This window comes from Lepidothrix coronata, unplaced genomic scaffold (assembly GCF_001604755.1).
Source record: "Lepidothrix coronata isolate B3197 unplaced genomic scaffold, Lepidothrix_coronata-1.0 Scaffold138, whole genome shotgun sequence".
NCBI lineage: Eukaryota > Metazoa > Chordata > Aves > Passeriformes > Pipridae > Lepidothrix > Lepidothrix coronata.
Window position 1 is genome coordinate 2,084,226 of NW_016690318.1, and position 20,400 is coordinate 2,104,625.

The 20,400-nt window shown below is 34.8% G+C and overlaps 1 protein-coding gene across 1 annotated transcript in view; it reads left to right on the plus strand.

Moving 5' to 3' along the window:
- The window catches only part of SPRED1 (sprouty related EVH1 domain containing 1), a 61,967-nt gene extending 43,378 nt beyond the window's left edge, over positions 1–18,589 (plus strand). Inside the window, exons 3-6 of the mRNA XM_017827380.1 lie at positions 2,513–2,681; positions 3,896–3,945; positions 11,894–12,052; positions 16,815–18,589. Coding sequence (XP_017682869.1) covers positions 2,513–2,681; positions 3,896–3,945; positions 11,894–12,052; positions 16,815–17,474 — 1,038 coding nt within the window. The 3' untranslated portion in view covers positions 17,475–18,589. The remainder of the gene's footprint in view (positions 1–2,512; positions 2,682–3,895; positions 3,946–11,893; positions 12,053–16,814) is intronic.
- Positions 18,590–20,400: the final 1,811 nt, after the last annotated feature.

Here is a 20,400-nt window from a genome sequence, read left to right on the forward strand (position 1 = left end):
GGTGTATTGAGGCATGGACTCGGGGGTGAAGCTGAGACAAGTTTATTGGGGTCGTAGCCCCTTTTTATAACCCAACACCAACAGAACAACAGACAAACATACATTATAAGGTAAAAACTGTGACTGCAGCATCTGATTGGCTGTTAGCTGTCATGGCAGTTGAAATGGCAGTTTTTGGAGTTACAGCTCACTCCTCTAATGAGTTGCTCTGTTCTCTGCAAAGGTCTGGTTTTTTCCAGGCTCTGTTCCCCACGTTATCCCATCAAATTTGTTATTTCCTTAAGTTGAAAACAGTTAATGTTGGATAGGATGTTTGCTTGTTTTGTTAATGATATCTTGTCATATAAAATGTTGTGGGGGCTGGAGATGGGGGGTGTGTGGTACCAGTGTTGCTTTTTGGGTTGGAGGGAGTCAGTTTGGGGGGTTTCTGGTTTGGTTTGGGTATCTTTGGAAATCATAACTTCTACTCAGTAAAATTTTAATCCAGTTATTTATCTCTAGTGGTAAAATTGTCACCAGGTATGAATTTTCAGGAAAAAGTAATCTAGATTAATTCCTTTGGGACCAGATGTTCATTGAGGTGCTGTAAAATCAGGCTTGCAGTACTTTTTGTTGTTTTGGATGAAAGTGCACACAAAATATAGCATGAAAGCAGTTGGTGTTAATGTATTAGACATCCCACAAAAGAGCTCACAGACCTAGAAAAGGCACTGATATGAGCAATCTTCATTTTTAACTCCTCCTTTAAGGAAGAAGCAAGTTTAAGATCATCCAAAGGAACAAAGAACGATCATTTAACACACCTTAGAACTGCAGCATGACATTTTTCTTTCTGCAGCACCTTTTCCTACACACCGACAGCAAATAGTTAGATTCCTTTTTATGTTTTCTTATAGGCAGTTTTACCTACATATTGTTGACCATTTAGGGAATTCCAAGTGGAGTAACAAAAATTATTTTAATGCTGAAAGAGTTTATACGTTCAGAAAGACCATCATCCTTCTAGAGAGAGGTAAAAGTCAGCAGTCAATGATTACTGGTGTGGTCTAGGGAGAATAAATAATAAAGAGCAAAAAAAAACCCTATTTGTCTATGTAATAATTAGATATGAAAGGAGAGGAGGAACATGAGGAATATGTAAGTACAGACCTAAGTACAGACATATTTTTTTAAAATGTGAGGGTTTTTTTCTCAGTTATATTTATAATTAAATTAATTTTACCGCGTCCTGTGAGGAATTTTGTATTTTTTCTCAAAAAGCTGCATATGTGACAAAACTAAACATTAACGTTCTGAAAGTACATTAATGTTGAAATAATAGAATACTAAAATTTCTCATTCATCTGTCAGTGTAGGTTTTCAGCATCAAATAGTAATACAGAGATAGGTTGTCTTTTTGCAAGCTTTATTATACCTAGCGCTACAAGAGCAGATCAGCGCATCTCTCTCCATACTTTATTGTTCACATTTGATTTTTTTAAAATCAGGAAACACTCAGAGTGTAACAGTGTTGCTTAAAATAATTTTTGCCAGTAAAGTAAATATGCAAATATATTTTTAAAACAAGACTACTTAAAGTGGGGAAATGTTGAGGCCTTTTGATACACAAAGGAAGACTACAAGGAAGATGAAGAGAGACTATTTACAAGAGCATCAACAAGAGGGAATGGCTTCTAATGGAAAGAGGGTAGATTTAGATTAGATATTAGGAAAAAATTCTTTACTGTGAGGGTGGTAAGGCACTGGAACAGGTTGTCCAGAGAAGTTGGAACTAAGTGATATTTGAGGTACCTTCCAACCCAAACCATTCTATGATTCTGTGTGAAGACTGACTTTGCTTCATAACTGAATGTGCATGTATACCTTTAAAGATTTTGTAGCCAAATAAATCTGTTCATTATTCGTAGTTACTATTTTTGTTATAGTTGAACATGAGCCATAAATGTATTATTGTCTAGGTGCAGGCAGTAATACATTCATGAAGATTTAGATTTTATTAGTTACAGTTTTTAAAACAATTGTCTTGTTTTATTTTCACTTGTCTAGTAGCCTTTCTAGTAGGAGAAATCTGATGTGGCCTGAAAACAGCATGAAGTTAGTCTAGTGCTCAAAAATTTTATAGAATAAGTATATAAATAAAATTCCCAGTGATACAGTAAAATTTTGTATCAGCACAGTAATGTTTTTTAGGAGATGTGGCCTGTTTAATTTGCTGAATATCTACCAAGTTTGTACCGACAGAAGTGCTTGTTGCAGGTATGATATACTTTTATTGGTGAGATTTTCAAATGGAAAGATTGACTTAGTATACGAATAGTGGTTTTAATCCCTACCACCTTATCAGCAACTGATAGTGAATAATTTGGCCATGAAGGAAATTAAGTTTAAATTACATCCTTCTAACAGGAAGAAATTTAAAGAGAGATTTCTATCTGCTCTTATGATGTATGACTACCTTTTGTTCTCAGATATATTGGTTACTGATATCTTTTCCTTCTGTTCTCTTTGGAAGGTGGTCTTGGAATGCACACTAAAGAAAGACCTCGTTTACAACAAAGTTACTCCTACTTTTTACCACTGGAAGATTGATGACAAAAAGTTTGGCCTCACATTTCAGAGTCCTGCTGATGCAAGAGCATTTGATAGAGGTATTCGGAGAGCAGTAGAGGATATTTCTCAAGGTACATATTTCAGGTGAAGGTCTTGGTGGGGCAGAGAGATATTGAGTGTTTACTAAATGAGATGTCAAAGCACTTTATGTAACATCAGTGCTGACAGTATTTAAGAACATGGATTGATCTATAGTATTAACAGTTTTTAATAGCACTTCTGGTATTTCTAAAGTGCCATTCATCCAAGTGTCTTAAATTGTTTTAGAGACACTAATAAGGTAATTTCCTGAAATATCCTTACATAATATAGCATTGCCTCATTCTTTTAGACATGAAGAAGTGAAGGAAGCTACACTGTTATATTGTCTCACTTGGATCTTATTCTCAGAAGCTTTTTACAGCTGTTTTGTTCTTAGAGGATAAGCTATGAAGTTCAATGATTTCCAACCTGTTGAGTTCTCTCTTTATCTGCACATACTTTCAGTTAATAGGGTTGTTTTTTTACTAACAGCTGACAGTGTAGTTCTGAGGACAGGTATTTATGGAACAGTAGAAGAATTTGCTCAAATAGTAATATGGCTAACTGCTTCCAGAGCTTCACTAATGTCATCATCAAGCCTAGATTCTGAGCTGAAAATACAATAAATGTATTGCTGCGTTGTGAGAGGGAGGGAAGAGAACAGGTGTCTTGAATTGAAAGAACATCGCTTTCAGGCTTGTAAAAAGTAATGTTAGGGATTTAACTTGTCCTATTAACAAAGGGAGAAACATACTTCTGAAGGGAAATGCTTTTTGACATAGTAGAATGACTTCTTTTGAATTGTGTTGATATCAAGATAATTAGAGAACACAAGAGTAATTTTCTCTCTTAGGGTGTTACAGTTCCAATTTCTGCTGATTTATAGCAAAATACAGCACAGTGTGCATTCATGCCAACCAAATGTATCTGCCTTTAATTTTCAAAATGCTACATTAAAAGGAACATACTCCCTTGCTTCTGACTGCTGATGACACTTTGAAAATACTTTCACAGGAAGGGTGTGAACAGGAGAGAGCAGTGTGGGTAGGAATACTCAGTATATAAAATATAGAATGTAGAAATGAATGATGCTTACTTAAATCAACTTGAAATACACTGATTAATAGGTTTTAAAAGGTAAACAAGAATGTTTATATCATCATAGCTGGATATTGAAAGATGTATGGACTACTGGAAGCAGTAAGCTGTAAATAAAAAGAAAATAACCTTGTCTACTTTGGTTTTTTTTCTTCTTTCTGTGTAGGTTATCCACCCTCCCAAAATGATGTTGAAGTGGCAGAAGACTGCTTTCAAGTGAGTAAATTTTTAAATGAATTGTGCATTTATTTTTTTTTTTTAGAAATATACTGAACAGATTTTGTTCTCATTAGTGAGAATAAGTAAAATAAGAGCAATAGCAAAATTCAGTTAAATTAAATAAATTCCTGAACAATTATCTACAAGATTTACAGTATTGTCTGTCCTAAACAAAGTAGGCATTATTTAATCAATAGGATGATTAGTCATCTTGAGTTTAATTTTTAAGTTCAGAATGTCTGTTCAGGTTATGTGTCCTCTTTAAATTTATTGGAACTTGAAATATTCTTATGGAAAAAAGAGAGGAATCAAGAATCTTTTTACTTGCATATCCTGTTTGTTTTCTTAGATTTCACTCTGCAGTGATAAGACACTTCATTGTATAGTTAGAGTTAAAAAGATGTTGAGATAAAAGAATCTAGTCCAGACAAGGGCTGAAGTTCAGACAGCTTTTAAAAACACACTGAAGATAATTACTTGTTGAGATTCAAGTTTTTATGGATCCTTATTTGCACTATTCAATTTGACTAATTCAGTTGACTAATTTCTGTAGGTCATAATGGCTTAAGAGGTAAAAATTTATGTCCAACCATGCTTTAGAGTTATAGTGCTTTGCACAAATACCATATCATATACCTTAAGTACTGTGACATTGGTGGGTAGCACTGCCTGGTAATATCCAAGAATCCATGTAATTAAAAAGCCAGGATAAACAAATATTACGAATATCTATATATAGATATAGAGATAGATATATGTATACACACACACAGTAAAAAGCTGTAATATAAGTGAGTAAATCCTCCTCCTGTCTATGTATGCTTGTTATCTTTTCCTTCTTATTTACATTTTTAGGGAAAGCCTTTCCTTTATTCACACACATACTCAGTTTTCAGAGTGCAAATATTTAAATTAATATGAAGCTGATAAAGAAAAAAGTTGATTCAGGGGTCTTAGTGGCTATTCAGAAAATTGATAGTATTCCTAAGTGGTTTCTTGAGGGAAATAGTTTTGTCATATATGCCAGCATAAATTCTTTATCAGTGTAGATAGATCGAGTGTAGAATCTCTGCAACACAAAATCAAAAAAATTAGCAGCAGACTTAGAAGATATGGGTAAGAATGAAATTACGATAGTAGACTGAGAGTCAAGTATTTAGAAAGGATACTGCAATGCAGTGGCAATGCAGAAATCTCCTGATTTCTTTCCGTTTTATGATAGAAGAACTTTATTTCTTTGTGTGAGTGTTGGCTATGGAACCACCTGTTGTTCTTTATTTGCAGTGCTTTATTTTAAGGCACTTGAAAGTAAAATTGCTATAAATATTAGATATTTCAGATTTAAAAAAGGAATGAGATTTTTACAGGATGGAGGAAATGTGTGCCAAAGTTAATTCAGTCCTTAATCAGCTCTTAAAAGACTTGCTTAAACGTGCTTTGTTGCAAGGATTAATTATTGAACAATTTCTTCAGGCCTAATGAGATTAGAACAAATGAATTGCCTCTTGATTTTGCTGCCTAGTTATTATATTTCTATATAAGGATGCCAAAATTGAAGCAAATATCTGTGGTTCCTTAGAGTTACAAAATTTGTTGTTGGAAAAGTGGAGAAAAGTGTATTTACAACAACTATTCGATATACATGTGAATATAAATGCATCACCTATTTACGTATCTAAATATAGGTTTTACTTTATATATATTTTTAAAAATAAACACATATATTTAAAAAATATTCTTTATAAAACAGATGTGTATGTATATATATACACAATATATATATATTACAGGTACAAACAATCTTATGTGGTACAAACTATCTTTTACGTGGTAGAACCATCTTTTACATTCTGGATATAAAATGTAATTTCATACATTACATTTGGGGATTTGTGCCATGGATAAGTGGCAAGAATGGCTTGCTTTCAAAAGGCAAAAAAGCTAGCCAATATCTCTTACCATATCTCTACCTACCAAAGTAAAATAAGTGATACTAGCATTGCCTGTCAATAACAATACCAGAAGAGAGGGGGGAAAAAAAAGTGCAAGGAAGACTGAACGCACCCTGCTTTAACAGGTTTATGTATCAGTAACGAAGCTGTAACTGCAGGGTTATGAATGTCAGTGTAGAAAAGCTGCATTTTAGTTACAGGCACCAGGTCTAGTCACCAAGAATACCTTTGAAATACCAAATAGTGTACATTCTCCTTCACATTATTAATTCCTTCCCCTTCCATGATTGATACTGTTGTAAATGAAACTCGATACCCCGGGGGTTTTTAACTGGTGGATAAGACCATTTTTCTTTAAAGATAATGCACTGTGTATTTGAAGAGTCATGTTGACTTCCACTCCCCCACTTCTTGCCTCTGTGTAGTTTAAAAGGCCTAATGATTTTTTGTTTTGCTGTTTTATAAGCTCTTTTACCAAGTCTCTAATAGTATTTTTGAGTAAATTTTGGAGTGTATCTATGCAAGGGCATTTTAGAGTGTGGGTAGAATATAAGGGCAGTTTTGCCTATACTGTTCTAGTCAGCAGGAATCCTGTATTTAGTGTATATTTGAAGTATGAATATAGTATGTAGTTTGTACATAAATTTCATTGCCATTGTTTTTGATTTTTTTGTAATGAAGATGACCAGTGATGAAGAAAGCTAAACATGCTTCTTAAGTTATTTTATTTGGTGCTACAGAGAGCAAATAAAATGATCCAAGTAAGATCAAAACTGATCTTCTCAGTGATGGTGTTGTGAAACCTCAGTGCCTCCTTGTAATAATTACTATTACACTTTATAGAAGTAGCAAGCAGAAACAGTGATTGTCCAAAGGTTGTATGTGCATCTCTTAAATGCAGATCCAAAAACTGAACTTTTGTGCTTTCTAGGCTAGCATTTGGCTTACTATGTTGTATCTTGGGTTACTAGATTTTTTGGGGTTTTATTTACATTTTGTAAATAAAATCAAACAGAGAAAGCATTCTTTTTACTGAAGATCAAATTTATCATTTTAAGAAGACATAGCTTCATTATAGTTTCTTTAGCTGTTCTGAGTTCACAAATAATGTTAGTCTCAGTATTAAAAGAATACAATCAAAGGTTTTCATACTTGCTTCTAATGGTTGCTTAAATTATTACGATTATTATTAGTTGTTTAGTTAACCTATTAGATGTAAATTGCTTATATCATCAAATAAGCCTTAGTCTTACCAGATTAATCTCAAATAGAAATATACAAATGAGATAATGAAAAGGTATCTGACTTTGTGAAATGTTCGTAAATTGAGCCTGCAAATGTATATATACTTATGTGGAAATATACACTGGGAATTTGTTTGGGTAGGAAGTTTGGATGGTTTTGGTATAAAATGATGCATTTTGAATATAGTAGATGAGCAGCTTGTTTAAGTCAGTTTGCTTGTTTGTTAAAAGATTGGCTTGTATTCTTTTCCTCTACCAAATATAAACTTCTTGCTCTAAAACTCATCTAGCTTAACTGAAAAAAAACCCATAAAAATCAGAATATTTTTTTCTTAGAAGTAAATCTAATCAATGAAATCTAGAACTCATGCATTTAAAATTATTTTTATGTGGGTTTTGGATCCTGAAGTGCATAAGTCTTGCTTTTGAGAACTGAAAAATAGAGCAGTTGAGTCTTAATTTCTTTCAGGTTTTGTTGATTCAGCCATACTGGTGTTATTTATAGGCTACCAGCACATTTTAACAGTTTTGAAGCAGTAAGAAATGGATCACTTATGCTTTTCAGTTTCTTAGTACTGGCAGAAGAAAACTGTAGACTGATAAATTATAAGCAGAAGAAAAAGTTTGGCTTGTTCTTTCAGAAGTAAGTAAGTTGGGCTTTTTGCTAATACAAAGCTGGAAAAGGCCTGCAACTTACATCATAAGTGGTTTTGGTGCAGTCAGGAAGGACATTAACAGTTCATATGCCTCTTTGTAAATACACTATTTAGAGACCTTTTCATAACTGCATTATTTAGTGACCACTCAATTTATTTTGTCTGTAACAAAAGGTTTGAAGAAGTTGTTATTTTTGTATTAAGTATTATTTCTCTAAAATAAATTATGACCTGTGAGGAAATGTGAAATAATTTACCCTTGTTTTTACGGAGAAGACAGTACTACATGGTAAACCAGTGAAGATTAGCAATATTTAGTGCAGTTAATAAATTGACTAGGCCCAGTTCCTAGAACTAAAAGTAATACTAATTCACATTATCAATTTAAAATAAATCTAATCATATACTGTGCTAAAATATTTGGGTTTATTAAGTTTTTTTGTTGGAATTGTATTCTAGAAACAGGAGGAATTATATTTTTTTCTTCCTCACCCTAACAGCCTCTTTGCATCTAGTGTGCTGTATATATTCAGGTAGAACAGCCTTTGAAGAAAGAAGCATGTCAAATGTCTTATTTTTTACTTCAAACTGTACAAAATATTCGGAGTAATCTAGTTCATATTTCACCCCATGTCAGAAACACATACCTGAAAATAGTAGTTTCTTTGCCAAATATACTGCTCCATCAGTCTTAGAAATAACTAAAGCAGAAGGAAGTTATTCAGATGTTTTTGAAACCTGTATCATCTAGTCACAATTGAAAAATTAAGGAAAAAACATTTAAACATTCTTGTGTTGGTTAGCATCAAACAGCAGATTTTCAGGCCTCATGGGAAGTAAATGCAAGAACTGGGATGCAACGGAAATGTGGTCTCTCATCCATCCTTCTGTGTAATCATTAAACTTACTTAAAGCAGAACATTTTTAACAATGTTTGCAGAACAATGTTGAATTCTCTCCCGGACTTAACTCTGGCAAACTGGGAGAAGTAAGGAGAGAAAATTTGAAGAAGTCTGGTTTTCATTTTCTCTACAGCTGTCATCTGGCTTTGAATTCTGCTGGAGAGCTACAGCTGGAGTCATTTTATTGCTTTACCCAGCATCCTTTTGCCTGTGCGCACAGAAATGTTTTAGTAGTCTTGGAAAAAAAATCAGAGTATCTCTTAGCAACCATAGGACAGTAATTATTATACCAGCAGCTGGGAGCAAACCAGATTTCCGTTGTGCATTAAAAACTGGCGTAGGTTACTTTACAGATGATACTGAATAACCTATGCCAGTACTGTACTCTGCAGGCTGTGGTTAAAGGATATCAAATGTGGGCGGTGTAATTGCTTTGGACAGTAGAAAAGGGGAATATGTGCATCTGTGTTTGTGTGTGATATTCTGTATATTTAATATAACAAGCTTAGTTCTTGTTGAATACTTTATATGTTTGCTTTTTACTTAAATGGATTTTCAACACAAAAGCCTTTCTGTTTTCTAGGGCCTCCTACTTCAGATTGTCAGTGTTTCCATTATAAATGTGGGTTTTCAGGTGTTTATGACCTTATCATAAAACATCAGATTGGAGTAGGAAGTGTTGTTCAATGAAAAGCTTTCTGGATACGAATAAACGTGGTTTGACTGTATCTAAACTACAGTTTAATTAAAAACACAGAATTCATGATGTTCATCTGGCATTTCTGTTGTTCTGTATAGTGAATATTTATTGGCTAAAGAAGATCATAATTGACCTGATTGCTTTTTGGTTTTCATAAATATCAGAAGTTCAGCTGTGTCCGCTTACCTGTAGTATCTATGTTGGTAAGCTGAGCATTGTGCTTTCAAAAAGGCTGTCTTATGAGTTTTTGCCTTGCAAAAGATCAGGTGCCTTTTTCTGTCTCCTGCCACCCCGAAATTTGTCCTTGAAGTCATTTAGCTTGAATTGTGATGTTCATTTTGGAATTTTCTAAAAGCATTCTTTGATAATTGCTGTGTGTAGGGCACAAAGGTTTGCTTTAAGAGTACGATTTGTTTTTCATACATCATTGTCTGGCACTGCTAGTTAGCACTGTAATAGATGATTGTTGCCTGTGTCCTTCATTAGATGAAGCCTTTCTTGACTGCCAAGGGGAGTGCATACGTGTCCTTTTTGCTTTGTAGTGTAGGTAGTTTACTGCTGAAGAAAAAAGGTGTCAGTCACCTGCAGGGACAGGAAATAATGCAGGCTGTTACAAATCTCACCCAGGGATAAAGACTGGCTTGTGGGTAGTATCTTTTTTCCCTGGGAAGAAAGGAGTAGTAGTTTTTGCAGCTTGCTCCATTCTCCCAAGACCATTCAAATTTATAATAGCAGGGGGAGGGGAGCAAGGGGGAAACAGGGTGCTTATCACTGTGGTTTCTATAAAATGGCTCATAGCTGTTAGCTTTAATGTTTGTAATAATTTTTAACGTTGCTCAAACCAAAATTAGTTGTAGGCATTTATTCCTTGTTTTGAATGCAGCTCTTCTGTGGTTTGAACCACTGCTTGGAAGCTTTTTGTCGTTGGGCAATATACCTGCAGGAATGCCTTCTGCTAGGAAGATGTTTGATATTGCACTAATATTTGATGCTTTTTGCTCCTAAAATAAATGTACATCTATGAAGTCTAACTGCCAGTCATTTCAACATTTCTTTAATACTCCTTTCTCAAGAGTGTTTGACCAGAATATTGAATTTTGACAATAACAGGGTCGGTTGCTTTAGTGTTGTTGTCATGCTCAAGGATCTGCAAAAAGTACTTCTTTCTGAAGTTTTGCTTGTCTTCAAAATTTTTCATTGGAACTTTAACCTGATTGAGTGAGCTATTATCTTTCTTGGGGTGTATGCTTTCTAGTATTCATTAAGCTGATCATTAATTAATTACTAAATTTAATGTTTTTCCACTCAGTGCTTTTGAGCAATACATAAATTTTTTAGTGATGTGATGATTTCCTTTCTCCTAAAAATCAGCTACAGCCCTGCTACTTCCAGTTTCTCTAGATAGTTTTAGAACTTGATACATTAGGCTTTTACATACATGAGGTGCTAATGTAATCCCAGTATAAGTTCCTTAAGTATTTTGATAAATGAACCTGACAAAACTTTCAGTTTGCCTCTGCCTCAGTAGTTTTCTGCAGTGTTTTTATTCTTCTCCTCTTAATGTTTTCTTGATATATACAAGTCCTTGTAATAAAGCTAAAACATTCTCATTGCTGGAAGTTGGATGATGCCAGAATTTTCTCAGTGCTATCAGATGATGACAGCCAGTTAACTTTACAGCATCTCTCAATACAAACAAAACATCCTACAGTACATTTTTGACAGCCCAATGGCATTAGTATCAAAATGCTCTGCTGTATCCTAAGTATACCCCAGTCAGTCAAGCTTAAAGAATGAGGACTGTTTGTTTTTCTATTCATTTCAGAAGCTGGATCACCTCACAAGCCAGTATTCCACCCAAACATACTTCCTCTTCTTCATTCTAAATGGCACAGGTCCTGCAGATATATATGTTGCCACATGGTCTCACTTTTGTATCAAATTGCCTGATATAACCTTAATTTCTTTAAAAGTCAGTCATTAGTTGTTTAATACACACTTGCTGTAATTAGATATTGTTAATTAGTGTATGTTAAAACTGACTTTCTGATCCTTTCCAGCTGATCTTGCTTTTAATTTATTAAAAGGTCTGACTAGCTTTTGTCTTATTAGTCTCAGAAGTTTTTTTTTCTCCAGTTGTATTTTTGAAAATACTGGCAGCCTCATGGGTGGTTAGAGAAAGCATAATCTCAGAGAATGGGCTAATCTCTGCTTCCTTAAAGAAGTCTGATTTGGCAACTGAGTTCAGAAGGTGTGTATCTGAAGTGCCCAAGTTGTACCCTCTGCAGAGATGAAACTTTGTATTTGCCAAGGCTGACTCACAGTAAAGAAAATACTTGCCTACTTCTAAGTGCTTTAAAAATACTTCTATTTTTAGATGCCTCTAACACATTACATAGAATATTAACACATTTATATGTGAACTTGGTGGGTTTGGTGTGGTTTTTGTATAAATGCAAAATCATTTCAAGGGAGTTCTTATGTGTTCTAGACTGCTCAAGACAATACATCAGGTTCATTAATGAAAGATCACCTTTTTCAACATGAAACTGTAGTAACCAGTGAAACCTACAACAGTGCGAATTTAAGGCCTTCAGCATTTGAGGATTTCAACACCAGGAGAGCCTGTTTTCCTAACCAACCTAACCAGGTAAGAATACCAATAAAAGAAGGTGTTCTTATTTACTTGCTGTATTAATGGCACAGTATGTAGTTTCTGACAAGAAATCACTTTGTTCTAAGTCCCTATGTGTAGTATTACACTCTCAACTTCCTGAAATTACCAATATAGGCTTTGCAGCTGAAATATTATAGCATTATTATGGCAGAGATAAAGCTTTGTGAAGGTATTTACCTGTGTTTGTATTGCACCAGACTACATTAATAAATCTTTATTTTCTTTGAATTCAGTTTTTGTATTACAGACTTCAGTATCTGCAGCCTTGAAAAGCTGTTAAAAATTTTTCAGAAAATGTTATTTGGCCATGAGCTCAATCTTGGTTATACGTATACTAATAATGTTTTGATTAGAAATACTGAAAAGTGTCTTTAAAACTGATTTCTTGGATGCATTGCAAAGTAGTGCACTTCTGCTAAATATTTTTAGTGAAACATTGCTTATCCTCTCTAACTGCCTATTAAAACTAAAATACTCTATTTTGGTTCACAAAGGAAAAGAATGTATCAGTTATGTATAAAAAGTATTCAGCCACTGGTACAGCTTTTCCTCTAACACTATACATTTTTCTTTTTTCTAAAGCTCAAAGAATTTGACAGTTTTTATAGCCTGTAGAAGTAGACTTAACAGTAAGTTGGATAATAATTAATTTGAGGGTCTTATGTCTAGAAGCCTGGGAAGCTTTTATGTCAAGAAGCAAACACATGGGAAGCTCTTAGAATATGTAAATAACAGCAGTCAAAGTAGAATGCAAGTTCAAGTAGTTTTGAAGACTTGTCAGAAATATTTCTGTTCCTTGAAATAGAGCTTTTTAGTACTCTCAGTCATTTTTGCAGAGAAAGATAGGATTGTATTAAAGTCTTGTATCAGCTGCTCTTAAACTGCTTTATTGGGCAAAAGAAGTGTGCAGTATCATCTGGAGAACTAAGTAAAGAGCTCAAAATTTTGAACTTCTGATTTTTAATCATTGATCTACTCTGGTTATCTCTTTGTATAAGTCACCTCATATTTTTGTTTGTTCTGTTCATTAAGAGGTACATATTTTTCCCTCTTCCCATTTACTTGCAAATAGAATTGTAAATATTTTTTAGAATAGAATGGATAGGTGATTAGGTTATTGCAGCTAACATGTAATAGCTACAGTAACCAGTGATGTATGTGCTGTTAGTCTTCACTGAGTTGTAAAGAAAAGTGCAGTAGCTTAAAATACCTGTTTTAAGAGCGTGTATAAAATTGGCTACTGAGTAAATGATAATTTAAGCTGCGGTATACTGGGTAGTTTGTGTCTGTCTAATAGAAATTAAATAGTAATTTTTTTGAAATTACAATGCTCCAATTGAAAACTGCAGTTATGAGAGATTCCATGAAAATTTAAGTAGATATTCTTTAAAATATTCTTATCATATTTTGTCACCATCTGCAACTGCTATTCCATGCTTTTTGCATGGTCTTGTGGTACACACATTTAGAATATAGGCAAGTCAACAAAACCTCACATTGTGTATACGCACGTGCTGTACTGTCTCAGCTAAACTCCATGCATGTGACCAGGTGGCCCAGCAAATCTTGAGCTAATTACCTGTTTTGTTTCAATTTTACGTAAATAAGTTTGAACACTCTTACTGTGCTCGTAAGTTGAACGGCTTGAGAAGTGTGCGCTCAAACTAAAGTGATTAATGACAATTCAGATCTTTACCTGTAGTACTTTGGCTATTAGTAGAAAATACTTAAGTCCCTCAGCTTTTCAGCTTCTGATACGTGGATGCATGTTTAACTTAAATTTAGTGTTTTGCGATGATAGATTCAGCTGCTGGTGTCCTCATATTGTGAAGTTGCAAGCTCAGCAAAGACAGGTGTATCTGTTTGGGCAGAAACAGCAAAGGCTACAGTACCAAGCAAGTGACCGTGCCTTGTCACCTTGAAGGTGCAACCCTTCAAATAAGGTGCAATACTTGTGGGTTCAGGCATGTCAACAAAAATTTTCTCTCTAATTTCCATCTGGCTAATCATGTTCATAATCAGATTTTTTGTAGAATTTCAGTTTGCTGTAATATTCCTGCTCCCTTCCTGCTTCAGCTGGCATACAGAGATGGCATACTGAGTTTTAATTTTGAATGTTTAGAGGACTGTGTCTGTTATTCTCTTTGAATTTTGCTGGTATTTGTACTTAACTGAATTTGAATTGTGTATTGTTCTTAAGTTTTCATGTGTTCATGTAGGTCCCATTAAACACCCAACGAGTAAGCACTTCATTTAAATAAAGCTTTTCCAACATTTCTCCAGTTTGCTTGTTTTTCACCATTTCCCACTTTCTTTCTTAAAGAAATACTTCTCAACATCAGTTGTATAAAGAATGTGTAGCGGTGCATTGTTTGTAACATGTCAGTTATTAACTATTTTTAGGTGTTGGTCTGGGGACTTGAAAAAATTAAATGAGTTCTATGTATATGATGTGTTCTGCTCAAGCAAATAAAAAGCCTTCAAAGGCTGAGGAGAGGTCAGATTTTACAGTTGTTAGCATTTGTAGTGATCTTTAATGGCTATTAGCTGTCTGGGGAATGGGAGGCTGAGGGTGGGTTTTTTTGTTTGAGGTTTTAGGGTTTTTTCCTTTAAACAATGGGTTTTATTTAATGTCTTAAATGTGTGCGTAATATTCTGTGTGGACAGTGGGGTAAGGATCCTTTATGCCTGTAACATATGGGATTCTAATGACATTTTTGCTGCTTTTCCCTTTAAATAAATTTATGCTGTAAAGTGCTCAAGAAAGCCAATTAGCCATAGCTATTTACTGGTGCTAAACAATACTCTTCCTCTTGTTTGAAAACAGAGTAGAGTTGAGAAGAACTCTGCTTTTATAAGCAAAGAGGAAGCCTGACTGCTTGTATAGGAGCCAGGGGAAGTATGGAAGAGGAGCAATGTTAGCTAAATAGGATATAACCTTTCTTCTTCTTATATCCTTGAGACCTTGTGGAAGTCCAACTATGTGGCTTAGAGCCACGGGAAAAAAAAACATTATTATTGTTAGCATATTCCAGTTGAGAGTCTCAGGGCAAAGCAGTTCTAATTACAGTTCTGTACTTATCACACAAGGATTGTTGAGCAGGGAAGTGATGGTTAGAGCAGGCTATAGATATTCTTACATAATCAGAAGATGGCATATTTTAATAAGTTCTTTCTTCCTCTTTCACAGCTGCCTTCCCTTCTCCCTCCTCTGTCTCCTATCCCAAAACCAGGACATGCAGACTTCAGTGTAGTAGGACCTTAGGCACGTGAGAAGTAAAATAGAAGTGTTTTAACATCATTTTCAGTAGTTTTCTGTCACACACTGCAACAGATTAGGAACATGCAGTTCAACTGTTGTCCTCGACTTTGGAATGGTGACACATTAATTCTCATTAATTTGAGTATTAACAAGGTAAACGCTCCCAAAGCAACCATACTGGTGCCAAAGATGCATTCCCAAATAATTCATGATTCTGGAGACTTTGTAAGGCTAATAGGTTAGGGAGTGGAGATTTTTTTGGTGCTTTCTGTGAGGTGGTTTACAGGCTGTGCACTTGACAGAAGGAGAAGGCGGAATTTGACTTGAAGCCCACTTTTAATCTGTCTCTGATCATAATAGCCCTACAGTGTAGGAAAATAATTGCCTGTCTGTAAGGTAGGAATACTGGGACGTACTGAGACCTTTGCACTGTCTGCTATTTTCAGGAGCTACTTTCATACACATGCGAAATTTTTATCTTGTCATTATTTGCACCTTTTCTTGCAAGTCACTTGTAATGTGATTTCAGTAACACTTAGTGGCAGTCCACTATCTTACACTTTTATCTGAGGTCTTCAGTATTTCAGTTCAGATGATTCTATGAATTTTGCCACCTTTGACAACTTTTCTATGTCCCCATGCCCTCTCATTGTAAGGCAGAACAAGAACTCGCTCTTATTTCTCTACTGTTTGTTTTGTGCATGTTTAGCACGTTCCTTCTTACCTGCCTTTTAAAGTCTTGAATTATAGTCAGTTTATTACAAGCTGAGAATTTAGGAAGTACTTAGGTGTTTGCTAGTGTCCTAAACTAATGAATTTAAGTACTGTAATTGTAGTAATTTAAGTACTGTAATTGGCTAAGGGGAAATGTCTTTAGAAGCTGATGGATCATCATACTGAATATTATTCTTCACATGATAAAATCCTCATTTAGAATGCAGCTTTGAGAATAAGTAACAAATATTGAGTACTCTTGTTATAAAATGGAGAGAGTTCAAAAATTTAAGACAGGAATAAAGGAAAGCTTCTCCTAGATAATACAAAAGTGAATGTATCAGGGAGTTAGTCCTAAAGCAGCAGATCATCGCTGATGTGAAATCAGCACGTTCACATAAGGCATAATTAATCTGTGGAGTTAGTTTCCACCGAAAGATGTTAACACCCTAATTTTGAGCATAATTCAAAGAGCAGCATCAAGTTTTGTGTGGATAGCAAAATGTTCAAAGCTCTTACAAGGTATTGAAAAGTCACGAAAGAATACTAAAGCTCATAGACCTAATACCATGCAAAAGACTCATTACTGTGGGGAAGTTTGTAAATTGTAATAGTGAGAAAATAAGCTGGGTTTTTTTATTGTCAAGCAGCAAGGAAAAAAAGTGTCGTTTTTTAATTTTCTAATTTGAGTTTTACATTGTAGGTGGATGTAAATTTGAGACTTCACTGTAGTAAACTTCTCTTACTTTGCCATTTCAGGTCCCACTGAAGTCCATCAGACACGTTAGTTTTCAGGACGAAGATGAAATTGTTAGGATAAACCCTCGTGACATTTTGATACGTCGTTATGCAGACTACAGGCATCCTGACATGTGGAAGAACGACCTGGAGAGGGATGATGCAGACTCAAATATACCATTTTCTAAATCAGACAGTAAAAAATCTGACTATTTATACCCATGTGGGGATGGAACTAAGTTGAATTCCCTGAAAGACTCGAAGAGTTCTGTGGTATTTAAAACTCAGCCTTCCTCATCAAAATTTAAAAACTCAAAAAGAAGAAAAGAGGATGGTGAGCGTTCCCGCTGTATATACTGCCAGGAAAGGTTTAATCATGAAGATAATGGCAGAGGAAAATGTCAAGATGCGCCAGATCCTATTAAAAGATGTATCTACCAAGTTAGTTGCATGCTTTGCGCAGAGAGCATGCTGTATCACTGCATGTCAGACTCTGAAGGAGATTTCTCTGATCCTTGCTCGTGTGACACTAGTGATGACAAGTTCTGCTTACGCTGGTTAGCACTGGTGGCACTCTCTTTCATTGCTCCATGTATGTGCTGCTACCTCCCCTTGAGAGCATGCCATCACTGTGGTGAGGTGTGTGGGTGCTGTGGAGGAAAGCATAAAGCTGCGGGATGAATCAGTCTTGTGCCAAACAGAGCTGAAAAATCTTTGTTTCCAGGAAGCATCTAACTTGGATTTGTGGAAGCTTTTTGGCAAGCTGAAGGGAATCTTCTTTCACATAAGAGATGCTTGATGTGGAGGAAGCAACAAGACTTGTCAGACCTTGGCATTTTACAAGTGGTAGCCACGCCTAACTATTTCCTTTGAGTGCGTGGCATTTGTTGCGAGTTGTGAAGGAGATCTTGCAAAGGAAAGCCTGTTCTTATTATTGGCTATAAAATGAGTATATAAACTATGATTATACTAAAAGAGATTAACTTTTGCCACTTTGTACATTCATGGTTTAGGTGAGGGGGCTCTTTTAAAAGGATTAAACTTACCTGATGGGAAATTTTAACTAAAAGTGCACTAGTGACAGTTGATTTAAGATTAAGAAAAGTTAATACTTGGCAAATGAGAAATAAAACTGATTTTAAGTGCAACTAAATCACTTATTAATAGTTTTTTGGAAGCGACTTTATGTATAAATAACAAATGTTTATATTTAACTAAATGTGTAAGGTACGAATTATTACATGTTAAACTTTCCTTCCCTCCGATATAGTAGGTATGGACCATATCTACTGTCACATTCCATGGTAGTATTTTAAATATTTAATTAGTTAATTTAGTTGCATTTTTATTCCAGATGGACGAATTGATATTTTCAGTCCTGGTTCCCTTCAGCTACAGTTTGTGTTGAATTGTATCCATACATTCTGATAATCTAAAAACCTTTAAAATATTAATTATTCTAGTCTCAAGTGACCAATATTTTTTGTTAAGCACAGATGTAATTGTCTAAAATGTTCTTGTTAGAACATAACATTTATTTTTATATATAAATGACTTTGATTTCAGCATAATAGCAAAAAGGACATTGTTTCTGTTGTTCAACCAGCAAGTTGTTTTCTTTTGGGGTGTCCTCCAAAAATATTTTCTTGCATATTCAGATGTTCATTAAGCAAAAGGTACATTAAGGCAGTTGTAACAAATTGTCATCAGTGTTCTTGTTTATCCTTCTGTTAAACTAGGATCCTGTTCAGCTGTTTATCAAGTACTATGATTAAAACAAAAGATTAATAACAAAAGTGAAATTGTTCTCATTATTTTGAACCACAACTTTTTCTAATTTGAATGGGCAAGAACAAAAGTACTGTGTGTTTTGTTCAAAAACAACAACAAAAGACTGAGCTTGAGAAATAAATTACAGCCTAGGCAAAACTGAGTGAACTTCTTAATTGGGAACTTTCAAGGCGGCGGTGGGAGAGTGGTGGTGGAGAGTGAGAGAGCATGTGTATGTGTGTATATGCACGGTGATATATTGTGTATGATATTTCTTCTGGTTTTGTACTTACTAAGTCTTTAACTTTCAGGTAAGAATTAACTAATTAACCCATAGAGAATTTTTTTAAAACATTACGCGTTTTGCTCTGTTATGAAGTAACAAACATGTTACTTCTTGTTAAAGACGTACAACACTAAAAACAGTCGTAATTTATCAGTGAAGGTGCCTGTTTGACATCTTGGCTGGAGTGGGACAGACTCTCCTCAGTATACCCTTGTTATTAAACAAACGACCTAATTGAGTCATTTTAAAAGATGCACATGACTTACTTTTCTCACTTCTATGCATTTTTTTCAGTATATTTTGTGTAATTTTTTTCTGCCTGTACCAGTCCCCTTAATTTTCCTTTGTAGCCCAGAAATAAAATGAACAAATGTAAATAACTTTATCTCTCTGTAAAATACTTTTTGAAAGAAAACATTTATATTTATATTACAGCTTGAATTGGCCACCTTGTGTATATAGATCATCTGAAAGTATTATTTCACATTGAAAAAGAAGACAAATATCTTGATAACTATAGAAGTTACAGAAGAGCTTCTAGTTTTGTATTGAGAGTTGATTGGATGACTCAAGTCCAAGAATATGATACGGTAGCAGCAATCTTGGTTTTTACTGTTTATATATTTGAAAGCTGCTACTCTGGTTGGTTTTCATGCTTCACACATTTTCAGCTAAACTTGGTTGCCTAGAATAGACTGTTAACTTTAAAAACAACTTTCATTAAAAAAAAGGTGATGTTTTCCTAGTGAATGAGAGGAATTTATAATTTCTGAATGCTGGGTTCCTCATTCAAGGTGGAGAGGTATGAACAACCTAAGAAAAGAACTTGCTGGCTGTATAGAAAAATACTATATAATCGTATTATGTATATACTTCAGAAAGAAATTAGTTTAACAGTTTCCTCTGAGCACTATACAACACAGTGAAACTCCTGGTCCTGTACTGTATTTTATATGAAACATATATGCTTTAATATTTTTATTGAATGTGTGCATTAATATTTTTACCTTGCATTTAACCACTTTGCTGCTAAAATGTTTTCACCTTTTGCTTTTCTCTTTGAAGAATTGCTTCATCTAAAAAAGAGTTACTGAACGGACATATGCTCACTTGTTCTTGTGCTGAAAGTGTCAGCCTGCATGCCTGGTTTGAGAGCAACTAACTGAACGCAAAGCTACAAGATTACAGAAGGGTTGGTTTTAGTAGCCTGCATGTGTACCTTTTCTTCTGGTGTTAAGAATCTTACCCACTGTTGTATTTGGGAGAGAAGTAGTGGAAGGTGGACATATGGCAAACCCATTCCAGAACAGGCTGCTACATCTGCGTATCTTTTGGTTTTGGTGGCATGTTACATTTATCCTGTCTCTTCTGAAATACTTTCTTAAGCATTTGGAAAGAGAAATTTCTTCCCCAATCCATACTCTTCCCCTTGCTTTTAATGTCAGAGCTGTAGTTTGTCAGCCATGTAGTAGCAGAGCTTTGTGCTGCTTGGAGGGGACCCGAGCCTTTGGAAACCGTCACTTGAATATTAAGTCCCTCGCTTGTTGAAAG